Source organism: Conger conger, chromosome 5 (assembly GCF_963514075.1).
Source record: "Conger conger chromosome 5, fConCon1.1, whole genome shotgun sequence".
NCBI lineage: Eukaryota > Metazoa > Chordata > Actinopteri > Anguilliformes > Congridae > Conger > Conger conger.
Window position 1 is genome coordinate 20,785,311 of NC_083764.1, and position 14,390 is coordinate 20,799,700.

Consider the following 14,390-nt stretch of genomic DNA (forward strand, 5'->3'; position numbering starts at 1 on the left):
AGCCAGAGGTTGTGTGACTATTTTGACTGTATTTTCATTTTTTTGACTCTGTGACCCAGAAACACAGGAAAATCTGTTTCTATGGAGATTGAATGATTCGATCTGTCTCCTTGTTCTGGATGAAGATATGTGGAGATGGTTACTTTAAAATATGGTATACAACAATATGTCCACAGATAATGATAGGTACAATACAACATCTGCAATAATACAGTACTACTGTATATGTAAAATGCGATATATGGACTGTAGTTAACTTATTATCATACCTGCTTGTCAAGTATTCACTACATTCTAGCTTGGATAACAGACTGTAGCATGTACTAGCCAGCAGGGGTCAGTGACAAATGCACTAATGTACCAGCTTGCACATTATTACTCTAACAAGCCACAAGAAGGTGCTATTGCAGTTCACCATTTCTACAGCACACCAAGAGCGTGGATTGGCTCACTGAAACAATCAACAAGGTTCCCACCTCTGGAACTCTCTCTCCGAAAGCACTTATTAACAGTACATGGGTGTTGGAAAGTTGGAAAGTAATCTTCATCGTCTCCTTTCTGGTTTGGAGATTATTTCTCCAGGTATATGAGCAGACTGTGTGTTTGACTTTTATATTAGAGAAGTACAGCAAATACCTTGAGAAGCTAGTCCAAAATGTGAAGCTCAGAATTCCCATTGTCATGCCCAACAATGTGATTGTGGAATACACTCCAGCCGGGCAGCCTCATCCTGCCCTCCTAGCAGCCAGTACATCTCTGCATGTTCTCTTGCCCTTCTGCCCTCATGGGACATAACAGCAATACACAGTACTGCAGTGGGCAGGCACATAGCGGAGAATGCCCACATCTGTTTTCCGTATCTCCATTTCTCTCCTCTCAGCTGGAGAATAAAGATGCCTCCTTCTGACGCAGTCTTTCTTTCTGTTTGGAGAAAAAGGAAGCATTGGGTGTATTATTACTTGTTATCATCTACTTCAGCTGCTACTCATGAACTCATTCCATGCCTCATTATTCCACTCATTAATATGACAGTCATTTTCAGCTCACTGATAAGACAGAATACTATAGGTCACTCTTTGACGATATAATTTCCTTCTGCTGATAGTCTACAGAAAATTCTAACATTATAATAATAAGATTGACTGGCTCCAAACCTACCAGACTGTTGGGGTTGATTTTCCTGGTCTCTACCTTCTTCTCCATGATAATCTTCACTGATTCTTGCGCCGCCTTCAGTCTGCAACACAAAGAGACATACAAAACCCCCAAGCTGTCAAAAAGCCCCCACCTTCTCACCACTGGAATAGGATTCCGCATCAATTTACTGTTATGTCATGGAAGGTATCATTCAATTAAACAGGACATACCAACTTTGAAATGAAACTAAAGGTCTCCATATTATATACCTTATACTGTATTATACTTTTTCCTTTTCTTGTATTTCCCATCAGCGTCCCATTGTGTCTTTACTTAGCAGCACTCACCTCTCCTTGGAGATGCTTTTGCTCTCTCGTTTCCACGCAATCTTAAAGTCGCTGCAGAATTCAAACCACAGCATGAAGATGAAGCTGGGATCCACCTCCTTCTCGCTGGACTTGGCCTTCACTCCAAAGTACTCCACCATGTACTGAAAGCTGAAGAGATTGGGGGAACAGGAGGAGAGGGGGAGAGGACAGGAAGAAGGGAAGAGAGAAGAGTCAAAGAAGAACTAGTCAGTTGAGACACTTTTCAATAGATTAATTACTACATTAACATAATGTGGTTCTGTTATGTCCATTTCCAACTGTATAAAACTAGTGAAACACCTGCTATGACTTTTTAGACAAGATAAAGCATTGGTATAATGGTAAACAATGAGGAAGATACTGGATTAATATATATTTAAACCTGATGTCTCATACTACGGCATGCGCTCTAACTGATTTAGAGTTGAATCTCTAAAAATACAAAACAGTTACCTTTTCTGAGCAGATGTAAGCCTATCATATATTTCACTGTGGTCTTTCTTCCCTGAAAAATAAAAAACATCAATAAAACATGCAGGAAATGTAAAGTCTGCCAATTCAATTTCATTGTCTGTCTGGCTGATCGATTTATTCACCCATTGAAACAAAAGACTCCATTTTCTCCTTAAACGGCTCCAGGTGTTCCTCAGAGGAGCTCAAGCACACCTTCTGGATTTTCTTTTCACAACCTGGGAAACAAAATGTAAAAATGTTGGTAACCTTCACTTGTTTTCTTCCAGCAAAAATGTAGCAAAAACAGCTGCATCAGATATTCAATAATGCACAATACTTAAAGGTGCATTATGTAATTTCCCCCTTCTCTGTGAACACACTGACATTGAAAATTATAATTCCTCTAGAGAAATTCTAACAATGGGCATTTTAACAATGTTAGCAAGTATTTTTGGAATTATAAACTATTAAGAATTTGCCTCATTGGATCCTGGATTCCTAAAATGTCATAAAATTCCTCCTTGCTTGCTTTTCCACCCCACATGCTACAAAATACTGTTGTCGCTAAAGCAATGGCATCGTAAAATTCTTAAAAGAGTTCTTAAAACATCGTAAAAGAGTCTTTCAAATGGCATATGCTGTGTCGATATTGAAAATTGCGCCATGAAAAAAGCAATGAAAATCCCACCGTGACTATCTAATGAGTTAATCATTACGTACATGTACTGTGTTTTATAATATATCATTACTTTTATTTGTATCTTTGGCTGTAACCACAGCCAGGGGCATTGCAGTGGGGGGAATAGTGGAACTGACTACCCAGGGCCCCAAGGCAGGACTAAAGGCCTGGAGTTTGTTTTGGTCTCCAGTTTTAATGGGGCCCACAGAGACTGCATATGGACAGGGCACAGAATTTTGTGCTACACCCCAGGTGACAGCTAATCAGTATGTACTGACATCTCTGCCCACACCAATAGGATATCCTACATTAAACTGTGAGTGCCACACCAGATGAGCTATACATCATATTGTCCAGGCCTGAATCTAAACCTTTCTCCTGAGTGATGTGCGTGAAGGAGAAAGTGATTGTGTAAAGGTTGAGCCAGCAAGTCAGTAATGAAAGTGCTTTGCTGCTTAATGAAGCGGTGAAGAGATCCTCAGTTTCATTACCAGCTAGCTCCCTCTGCAGCTTCCTCAGGTCTCGGGAGAGGTCCTCAAACTTCACCTGAGCAGCGAGGAAAAGATCCTGGGGCTCCGGGAGGGGAAACACACTCTTCTCTGTCCCTGGGTTCTGAGAGAGAGAGAGACAGAGTGACAGTCAGAGATGGAGAGAGAAAGAGATGAAGAGAGAAAAACACAGATGGACAGACAGAAGCAGAGAGAGAGAGAAAGAGATTGAGAGGGAGAGAGAGAGAAAAAGCGATTGAGAGGAAGAGAGAGTGATGAGAGACCAAGAATGGATAGTCCATCACACAGAACCACCACAATGGTGTCTACTTTTAACATTACCTTGTCAAAGTTGCGCAAATAGTATGAGGCCACATAATCCACCAAACTGATTTGATTGTCCTAAAACAGAGAAAATTAAAACAACAAATGAGACATGGAGAATTAAAATGATCTGTTTAAATTTTGCCCTCAGATAGCTTTCTCAGAGCTACACGAATAAGCATACATTGAGGACCTAGGTCAATTATGTACTGTAATTATTTTGAATTCAAATACTTTTCAGTGCTTTACTTAGCTTATCTGGTGTATTGGAACCTCTTGCACCAGGCAAGATCAATTGATCACAGAAAAGTATTTGAATCCAACAAACAGTCCCGGTATTTCACCCTGTTCTGATGAAGGTGGTTACCCTGCTTTTGACGTCTTTCAGCTTGGGTAGGATTTCCAGGCTGAAGCCATCGGCCTGTCCTCTTGTCCGGTTTCCGCCATTCATGTAGTTCCCAAACGCCAGGACCAGCCCCATAACATCTCTCACACTGACCTTGTTCAGCAGGCACTAAAACAGCACACACCAGGGATTGTCAATTCTGGCCAGTAAAATCCAAAATCCATCCCTGGTTTTCTTTTCTCCTGGGTATGTAGTGCTACTTATTGACCTTAAGGGATGGTGGAAAACCATAAGTTCTTGGCCCACGTGGACTGTGAGTTGCTGATCCCTGGCATACATCATACTATCAAACTTCACATGGTTAACATGGACACTGATCACACTGATAAGCACAGGGCCTTTGTACTTCATTGGGATCTTTGGACTTTCGGTTACACCTTACATTACATGAGCAAATTAGATAGGCCTGAAATGTACACAATGCAATTCATAGGCATGGCATTACTACATTCATTTTGCATGCACATAAGATTGCAGTGTTTTATGATGGTTTTGTCATTGGTTCATACTGTATGAGTCACCAATTATCAGTTCTCACGTTTCAGGCCTAAGTGGCCCACTGGGGGAGGAGGATTGCCAGATTTATCTTTTTCAGTAAAATGTACTTATCATCAATGTGTACTGGTACAGATTTATTTTACAGCCTAGTATTCAGGTACAATTAGGTAACTATTTTGATTTCAGAGGAAAGTACTATGAAACAGAATGTAAAACATATTTACAAAGTACTTGTACACGGTATTTACTAGGGGTGTGAACATTTTAAAAATGGGATGGTATCTGTTTACAAAAACTGATGATTTGTCACATCCCTCGTACTTACTGACTTTGTTTCATACTAGTAACCACTGTAATCAAACTAGTTACCTAATAATTACTGTGTATTTACCCAGGAAATACCAGGTAATTAACAGGCTGTAAAATAAAGTGTTACCAGAAGTCTAGATCAACACTAGCAAGCTAGCTCTGTGCTACCATCCAGCGCAGTACCACCATTTGTCACCAAAGAATGCTATGAATATAAAAATTGGATAATATTTTATGGTTCTTCTGGTCCATTGAATAAATGTGAAGGTCCTGGGCAGTGACAGAAGCACAGATACAGCACTGTAAACATGAGCAGCAGTTTCTGCTGAGGCCGTACTTTGCACACGTCAGAAATGATTTCCACTTTCCGGCAGACGGAGGATACCCCATCGGAAAATGTGGCCTGGAATATGAGGCAGTGCGCCCGGTCGGAGAAGTCTGGAATCTGAGCGAGTTCGTACAGGAACCTGGAAGTGAAAGCGGAAGCATAAGCAGTCCCGTCACAGACAGTGTCAGCCCGTCGGCAGCAGTGCAAGAACAGGCTGGCTTCTTTAAATGGAAAGCAAGACAGCCTGAGCAAATTATTGCAGACAATGCAGAGGATCCTCAGGGAAAGACAAGACATATCTCTGTCATCATTTCCAAAAGCTCTAAAAGTTTGGAGCTTTCTTCAAACCATGAGCTCCTAACAAACACCAACAACTGATTATTTTCAAGGGTACAAGTAATCATCATTATCATCATCAATCATCATCATCATCATCATGCTACAGCTGCTGCACGTGAAGATGATGACGGTGACAACGATGATGTAAACTCTTACTGTTCCGGTTTGTCCAGCAGCTTCATCTTATCATCCTTGGAGGTTTCATAGTGCTTCTTAATTGTTTCCAGCTCATCATTTTGAGCCCTCTGGGATGCACATCAAAAACAGGAAACAACAATAAAAAGAGTCCTAGCAATGACACCAAACCAGCACAACACAAAAATTACTGCAAACATCAAAAGAACACAGGTATCAAAACCTGCAGCTCAATGATTAAGCAGAGTTCTTCCAGTAAATCCACCAATCACTGTCTAGAACAGTAAAAATAAATCGAATGAAAAAACTATAAACTCAATAGCAATAATGCTAAAATACATTCAGATGTCCTCTCATACTTTCTACAGTAACTAGTGTGTCGTGAAGTATACTCACATTTTCATATAAAGCTTCAATGGTCTCCAAGTCCACCACAGAGTTATCCACAGTCATTAGAGCTGGAAGAGCATTTTCATTTTCGTTTTAAAAAGGGCCATTCGGTCATGAATGGGTATTACTTCAAGTATTATTTAAAAACTGCGCAAAATTCTTAACCTGTGCCTGCAATCGTCCCGGTGTTCAAGAGACACACAGGATACTGGAAAAATGCATGTTTGTGGAATTTTTACCCTAACCTTCTGGGAATATTTTTGCAATGGTTGATTAAGCTCAAGCTATGTTTTGAAAGGTAGCTGGTTGACCAGTTCCTTCCACCTCCATACTCAACATGGTTTGAAAATGTTTTGAAACAGCTGGTAACTGGTAATTTCAAGCTGGTCATAGCTGGTTTTTCATAGCCCATGGGGAAGAAGGCTGTCAGCTCACCTTGGTGAATGTCCTTCATGTCCAGGTGTAGGCTGGAAATGAGTATCCCCACAGCCTGTGACCTCTTTCCATCAAGCAGCTTGATAATCTACAGATACAACAACAGCAGGCTTTTAATGAAGAGGTCTGAAGAACCTACTGGGGCCTCTCTGTGTGGAGTTTGCATGTTCTCCCCATGTTTGCGTGGGTTTCCTCCGGGTACTCCGGTTTCCTCCCACAGTCCAAAGACATGCAGGTTAGGCTGATTGGAGAGTCTAAATTGCCCATAGGTATGAGTGTGTGAGTGAATGGTGTGTGTGGCCTGCAATGGACTGGCGACCTGTCCAGGGTGTATTCCTGCCTTTCACCCAATGTATGCTGGGATAGGCTCCAGCCCCCCTGCGACCCTGTTCAGGATAAGCGGGTTAGGATAATGAATGAATGAATGAATGAATGAATAACTAACTACAGGAAATAACCATAACAACAGTAAAGATATAAAAAAGATAGCAGTAGCTACATATAGCATTGGGTTTAAACCAAGCTAAACACTGAAGTTGAGCTTTTTTCTTAAACCCCAAAGTCTTCAAAATAAGAAAGTTGCATACTCAAATATCTCTTTGCTGTGTTTTATTGACCAACGTGGATAAATGCCTTTGTCTGGGTCAAACCCCACAGTTTCAGCCCAAGCAGTTGCATTCATGAATATAACAGGAAAAAATAAGTGGCGATAAAGTAACATAGAAACAGGCAGGGTAGTGGCTGTAAGGAAGTGCAACTACGGAACTGTGCATACAGTAAAATAATTTTTTTTTTTTACTATACACGGTGGTCATGGAATAGCTTCCAGAAAACTCCTCAACTTGATAAACTGGTTTTGCTCAATGGATTCAAAAACATGCAAAAGGGTGTTTTGTGGATAAATGTACACACTGAGTGCTTTTTCCCACGGCTATTCAGGTCTCTTTTGCTAGAGAGATATTAACCTGGTTAACCTCATATTATGTTAAGATTTTATGTTTGGGTCAAATCGACCCCAACAGTTTGAATTTCCACAAAATTATTGTAATAGAAAAAATGATTTTGTGTGTCGCCTTCTTATTGTCTCCCAAACGATTAGCCTTTTATCCATAAATAGAAACATCAGTGAGAAACATCTCATTTTAGAGCTGGAGGATAGTGAATGTTTGACACCTGTAAGGGAAAGTGCCACCAGAATAATCCACAAAGAAATCTGAGATTAAAATCAAATGGTTGTATATTTTCTTACATTTTATACAGCTACAGAGAGTAAAGTTAACCCCACACAACACCTTGGATGCAAAGTTTGTACAGGACTTTTGAAAACATAGCATTATGTTCCAGTATCAAGATTTAAAAAGGTTAACTGGTTTTTGAGATATGTCAAATACTGAATGGGGTCAAATAGAATAGAATATGGCAAAATCATTTGTTAACCCACCTGCTTGGCTCGGGCCTTCTTCTCATAGGCATCACAGAGTGGCTTCTTGGTTGGCTGTGGTGTAGCCTTTGAGAACAGCTCCTCAAACTCCTGGGGATTCAGGATTTCAGGCTCTTCCAGGGAGCCCCAGAGATTGGTACAGCTGAGTAGAGAGATGGGCAGAAAGGCGTAATGGTCAAGGTGGAAATTACACAAAAGCAGAAATAGGAGCTGAGAAAATGAATAGAAAATTAGAAAAACTACAGTATGTAGTCTCATTGTATGTAGTCTCAATATGGTGGCACAGTCAATACTGGTGCTCTTGTACCAATCGCTGATACTGGAATAGTCGAGTGCATAGTCGACTGGTAGAAGAGTGAATCTGGAGGCTCGTACTTGTTCTCCTGCACTTGTATCCTGGTCCAGTAAAGGGGCTTCATGGGACAGGCCGGCTCCACCATATGCTTCCTGGGGGCCTTCCCCACTGGTGGACAGAGAGATATCCCTCCTGTGGGAAGGGGGGGAGCTGGGGGGCCACACCCTGGCAGGGGTGGGGGAGGAGGGGGTCCACAACCTGGTAGAGGTGGGGGAGGAGGGGGTCCACACCCTGATAGGGGTGGGGGTGGAGGGGGAGCCCCAGGAAGTGAAGGGGGAGGTGGAGGTGGAGGAGGTGGAACCAGCGTGGACTGGCTGGACAGTGGGAGAGGAGGTGGAGGAGGTGGAACCAGCTTTGACTGGCTGGACAGTGGGAGAGGAGGTGGAGAAGGTGGAACCAGCTTTGACTGGCTGGACAGTGGGAGAGGAGGTGGAGAAGGTGGAACCAGCTTTGACTGGCTGGACAGTGGGAGAGGAGGTGGAGAAGGTGGAACCAGCTTTGATTGGCTGGACAGTGGGAGAGGAGGTGGAGAGGGAGGAACCAGTGTTGACTGGCTGGACAGTGGGTGAGGAAGTGGAACCAGTGTTGACTGGCTGGACAGTGGGAGAGGAGATGGAGGAGTGGGCGGGGCTGAACTTGAGCCAGACTCAGCCTTGCCCATAAGGCTTTGGCTGATGGACGTGAGGTTGAGTTTTTTAGGCACTGTGGCATTGGGGCTTTGGATGGGCCTGCATTCCCCCTCAGGTGATTTGATGAAGGTCTCCCTGTCTGTCTGCACGCACACGTTGCGGAAGGACTTGGTAGGCAGGTCGTCCTCCGTGGACACGCCCACCTCCCGGCAGTCGGCGCGTGATTGGGCCGCACTATTGGCCAGCTCTTGTTGCATCTCGGTGATGGTTTCCTCAAGTAGGGATATAGACAATGCATGCTCTCCTCGTATCTGGAAGACCTGCTGCTCAAATTCTACCTGCATGGGACATGAGAGTGATCAGTTCTGATATATGTGAAGGTACATCAACCAAAAACAGTATATGTTCACACACACACACACACACACACACACGCACACAGACTATTTATTTTTTAATGCTTACACGTAACTTTTCCACTTCCTCTTTGCTTTCTCTCTTGAGCTGCAGAAGCGCAGCCTGATGCTCTGGGGCAAAACAAACACAGACAAAACTGTATGACTGATGAAAACACCTTATGACCTTATGACCTGAGATTAACATGAAACATACAGGACACATCTCTGACATTTAACATACAAGACACCTGAGATTTACAGTACACAGGGCTGTGGAAAAGAGCCTCTGACTCTTAGTTACTTTAGAGGGCAAGACTCCTGCTCAGGGTGGTTCTCTGTTTATTTCTGCTGGGACTGAGACAATATTTCAGCAACACCAATGTCAATATTTGCAGTCAAACAAAGGATGAAATAGGTGAACATGTAATGCAGTACATTCCCCGATAGAGCAGTGGAATTGGTTCCGTACCGGCCTCAGTGTACTTCAGCCCCACTTTCTCCTCCTCGTCCTTGGGCCGGGGTGGCGGCCAGACAGCCTGCAGGCGCCCGGGGGTTCTCTCTTCACTGTCTGCAGGTGACGCGACCTCAGACTAGAACAGAGAGCCAGTCATACTCTACTGCAACACTACAATAACAATCTTACAGTATGCATAAATGGCAACAAGAAATTACTTATAAGAGTTGTCAACATATTTCGTGAAGAAGTCAAAGTTTTTTTTGTCAAAAAAAGTATTTGTCATACTGAATGGTTTCAGATATTTAGACAAAATATTACACAAAGGGAACCTGAGTAAACATAAAACACATTTTTTTTTTTTTTGACATTACCATTAATTTAGTTAATGAAAAAAGTTATCAAACTCCCAAATCCCCCCTATGAAAAAGTAAATGCCTCCTTAAACTTAATAACTGCTTCCTATAATTAGATATCAGTCATGCACATCGCTGTGGATTAATTATATCCCACTCTTCACTGCAGAACTGCTTTGTGACAAATTGGTAGGTTTTCGAGCATTAGCTGCTCATTTCAGGTCATGCCACAGCATTTCTATTCTGGTTCAAGTGAACCTTGATAATGCCTTGGAGAATATGAACTGTTAGAGCATGTATACAGTACATAAACATGTCCACCCCTCCAACTCTCCTCCATGATATACACTTTTAATGTGGTACTCAATGTTAATTTAATTTATATTAACAATACTACTCAAGTGAATGTGGTATCTTAGTAATAAAAGCATAGTATCCAACAGTTGAAAATTGGCACGAAGGCGCCTGTCTACAATCAAGTAAAGGAAAAGGGTAAGAGATAAAAGTTGACATTGAAGCAATTGTAAGCTTCCTCAATTGAAAGTTGCCATTGAAGCAATTGTAAGCATCCTCAATTGTAAGCTTTCATAGCAAACCTGAGAAGCACATACTTTTGAATTTGTGAGGGCTTTATGCTCAGGAGTAGCAGGATTGGAGGGGGATCTATCAAAGATAGCCCGCAGCAGCTCCTGTTCGCTCCTCATCTTCTCTCTCACCGCTTGCAGGTCTGGGGGCTCAGCCCGCCGCTTAGCAGATTTGGAGGTAAAGAACGATTTGAAGGCTTCGAAAGCTGACTCAGCTCCAGAAGCTTTGTTTCCATCGTCTGACGGGACAGCCTCTTTGCCCTCTAGTGCCGGTTCCTCTGTAGGTTCCTTGGGGTCCCCCATGTCCTCAAAATCATTTGAGAGCTCCTTCTTATCCAGGCTGAAGATCTGAGTCAGCTGCTCCAGCAGGTTGCCCTTGCCCTCTGCAGAAGCCTTGGCCTCCTGTTTCAGGCCCAGAGGCTCTGTGAACAGTCTTTTTTTGGGGGGCATTTTTAGACTGAACAGGGGGGAATCACTGACCGCAGATCCCTTGTCCTGTCCCCTCTGTAGCGCCCTCAGTCGGAGACGGTAGAGGTCAGGCAGCTGGAGGGGCCTCTCCACAGGGCTGGTGGCGGCCAGGGCACTGCCCCGGAAGGTGGACCTTGAGAAAGAGCCTTGAGGGGGTTGAGGGGGTTTGGGCCCCAGCTCGTATTCATCCGAGGAGTATCCCTGGCCTCCCAGTCCTTCCTTAGCCTCTGGAGGGCATTCCTCCTCATCAGTACCCTGGCTGAAGGAGGGCGACTCGATGGGGTGACAGGCTTCCTCTGGTTCTGTTCCAAAGGGGGCCTGGGCTCCAGGCAGATCAGGGAACTCAAACAGGTCCTGGCTGACAAGAGACTGTTCAGCAGGACAACCTGACCCTGTGCTGTCCTCATTTACTGCATCCTGAACTACATGCACGCAAACATGGTCTCCTGCAGTGGGAGGCAGTCGTTCACATGCCAACACCTGGTCTTCCGCAGTAGGGGGACATCCTCCTGGGCCTAATAAGGCCATCTGAATCTCAGCGGGTGTAGTCAGGGCAGGGGTGAGAGAATCATCTACAGCTGTTCTAGGGGAATGCTCAGATGGGTAAGTGGGTCCAGTTGACATGGAAGAGGGGAGGGGGGAATGTAAAGTGCAGGTGTCTATGGAAGCAGCGGGTGGGATGGGATGAGAGAGAGCAGCATAGAGGGTGTGTTCACTGGCAGGAACCTCACAGCCCTCATAAGCTGGGGTCGCTTGTGCCTGACATGCCTCAAGTCCCTGGGTAACTGGCTCTGCCTGAGCGTCACCCGGACTCCATTTTGTTTCCTGGGGAGGTACCATGCTCTCAGAAGCTTTTTCCAGGTAAATATGCAGTTCAAGTACACGCACATCTTGTTCCTCCATGTTCTGCTCCGCTTTCTCAATCTGAGTCTCAATTTGACCCCCACACAGGTCTGGGAGTGACCTGTCCCTCCCTCCATCTTCATCAGAGGGCTGGGGCATCCTGTGACCATTAACTTGTCCAGATTGGACCAGGCCATTCCCCTCCTCATCCTCTGTCTCAGCATCACTGTGAATCTCCACCAGGCGCACCTGCACCAGATCGGCATCCACCTCACCCTGCGTGCAGTGTCTGCCCTCCTCAGTGTCTGAGGTGCCAGGATCCCCATTTTCACCTTGCCCGACAGCCCCGTTTCTTAGGTTACCTTCCCCGGTGGGATCACCATTCCCTTTATCCGCACCCTTACGTGTTTTCCTGTCTGGAAAAGTCCGGAAAGCTGTCAGTATCGCATTCTCCTTTGCCTGCGTCTGTGGCTCTTGTTTTTCGGCTCGTGCAAAGAGGGTGGACATTTTGTCCAGAAAGGAGCCGGGTGGATATTTTCCTTCAGTCTTCTCGGTATTATTTACATTCTCCATTTTTAGAACGGTTTCCGCAAACAAGTGTAATCAAACCAAGTTCAGGCAAGCTTCATTTACTCTTTTGCATAACATCCCCAAAGAGTATAAACATTCTTAGGTAACATTTGTTTCATTTTTACATTAAGAACAACCAAGAGTTCAAAAACAGTGCAATATTTGTACAACTCTACCAGTCCCAGTTGAGCCGCTCCAGTTCCCAGTGTTCATTTTAATAAAAGCTCTTTTTCATTCAGATTCCTCTGGTTCTCCATGCTACAGTACATCTCCAGTGAGGCTAGAAAAACAGCATTTTAGCAAAAGCGTCTCATAATCCCTTTGGCAGAGTGCTGGCAGCAGTCTAGTCCTAAAAAGCTAAAAGTTTTTCCCAAAATCTGTACTTGTAGGAAATATGCTGGTAGGAAATAAGTTTCAGATGTCCAAAATGTGGCATAGAGGCAGAATCTTGCTGGGTTTCTGGCAGTATGGAAAAAAACGTTTCTGGTGGTACTTAAAAATCTCCCTGTGAGAGAAAGGCAGGAGCTTCGGGTTGCAGGAACCGCAGGAGGTGGTACTACTGTGAGTCAGACCACGAGGTCAGAGGACAAGAAAGTTTTCAGCTCTCCTTCCCTCAGAACAGAGACGTGGCACAGTCAGGGTGTAGATACGGCACGGTCAGTGTGAAGTTTGGGCTCCTCTGCTTCTCCTTTCCACAAGATTCTTACTTTCACCTCAGGTATCAGTTTCCAACCAGCTCTGCTCCTGCCTGGGAAGTTTTGGAAATAGAACAATGGGGAGGCGGTCTGCTACCACATGACCCCTCCCCCTCCTCTGAAAAGCAGCTAATATTTTGTTACCGCCGCAGGTACAAAGCTCACCACACCCAAGCTGCAGAATAAACAAGAACAAGAGCGGGGCTGCTAATCCGCCTCTGGATAGATGGACACGGTGGTGCTACTCTCCCACGTTTGACAACAGACCACTAATCTGCTGCGATTAGCCTGCACCTTCTACTTAACTGAAATCTAATTTACTGCAAGCTGACCAATATAACATTGTTCCTTTTTTTAAACATTTTCTAAAAGACTGCTCAAAGTTTTTCTAAGAAGGTTTTCTTAAGTGCTAAAAATGCAAATATAAACAGTTCATTATATTTGAGCTCTATGTGAATGATGATCTTTGACACTCAATTAGGAAATTTAGTTGTGAAGAACTCTCGCACACACACACTCACACACACACACACAGAATGTGTCATTGTGTTTATTTGAAGAAGATAATAAATGATGCTGTTGTATAAATACTGATTTGTGTATACACTGGGCTTGACAATATCTTGTGATAAGCAGCAGTGTTGAGTGTTGAGGACTGTGCTCACTTGAATTCTGAGTGCCATACCACAGGGCTCGTGCTTCTTTTTAGATGACTGACAGTTAAGAAATGGATTTGGGACAGGGCCAAAAAGCATTGTTTCTGAGCCTTTTTAATGAAAGGCAAATAAACTCAGGTTATCCATTGAAGGATAGAAGAGAAAAAAATGTGTATACTGTTCTGATAACACTATATGTCTCTTTTACATTTGGGAAAAAATCTCTCTGGGAAATTTCATCATGTAAGATTGATAACCTCCAAACAATGAAAAGTACATTCTACCCCTGAATATTCACTTACATTACTGCATTCTTTATGTGCTTAGGAGACAGATTTCCCTAAAGGTACTAGGATATCTTAACAAGGGTAATTTCATGCAAAGAGAACAACAGGTAGGCCCAAACTAAGACTGTAACCAAGACTATTACCCTGGCTGTAGCTTTTTGTGTCCTCGCAATGCCTGCTCAGACACACATATCCCTGATTCAGTACCTGTCCCTTCCTGTTTACAGTACAATAGCTTAAAGTGAAAACCAGGGGAGGCTTACTGCTGAGGATTAGAACGACCTCTTAAAGTCATTAAGGGGTTAAAAGACAGTAAGAAGATTATGTTTCTCTTGTATAGCTGAGCGTGGACATACATGTGTGTA

The 14,390-nt window shown here is 43.7% G+C and overlaps 1 protein-coding gene across 1 annotated transcript; it reads right to left on the minus strand.

Annotated features, from left to right (window-relative positions):
* Positions 1-794: 794 nt before the first annotated feature.
* On the minus strand, positions 795-12,324 carry LOC133128822 (formin-like). The gene is made up of 19 exons (XM_061242629.1): positions 11,863-12,324; positions 10,534-11,343; positions 9,582-9,702; positions 9,180-9,241; positions 8,700-9,052; positions 8,106-8,528; positions 7,731-7,872; positions 6,290-6,377; positions 5,861-5,922; positions 5,486-5,574; positions 5,000-5,129; positions 3,817-3,963; positions 3,468-3,527; positions 3,129-3,249; positions 2,102-2,194; positions 1,959-2,010; positions 1,485-1,634; positions 1,159-1,237; positions 795-921 (listed from the first exon to the last, which is right to left on the minus strand). The coding sequence occupies exons 1-19, from the start codon at positions 12,322-12,324 to the stop codon at positions 877-879; spliced, it is 3,489 nt and encodes a 1,162-aa protein (XP_061098613.1). The 3' UTR covers positions 795-876.
* Positions 12,325-14,390: the final 2,066 nt, after the last annotated feature.

What these genes read in the sequence shown, in the direction of transcription:
- LOC133128822 (XM_061242629.1), bottom strand. Translation starts at nt 12,324, where the DNA reads ATGTCCACCCTCTTTGCACGAGCCGAAAAACAAGAGCCACAGACGCAG. An exon ending in AAGCCCTCACAAATTCAAAA is followed by an intron (nt 9,703 to 10,533) that starts GTATGTGCTTCT and finishes TCTCTGTTCTAG; the next exon opens with TCTGAGGTCGCGTCACCTGC. An exon ending in TGAAAGACGTCAAAAGCAGG is followed by an intron (nt 3,528 to 3,816) that starts GTAACCACCTTC and finishes TCTCTGTTTTAG; the next exon opens with GACAATCAAATCAGTTTGGT.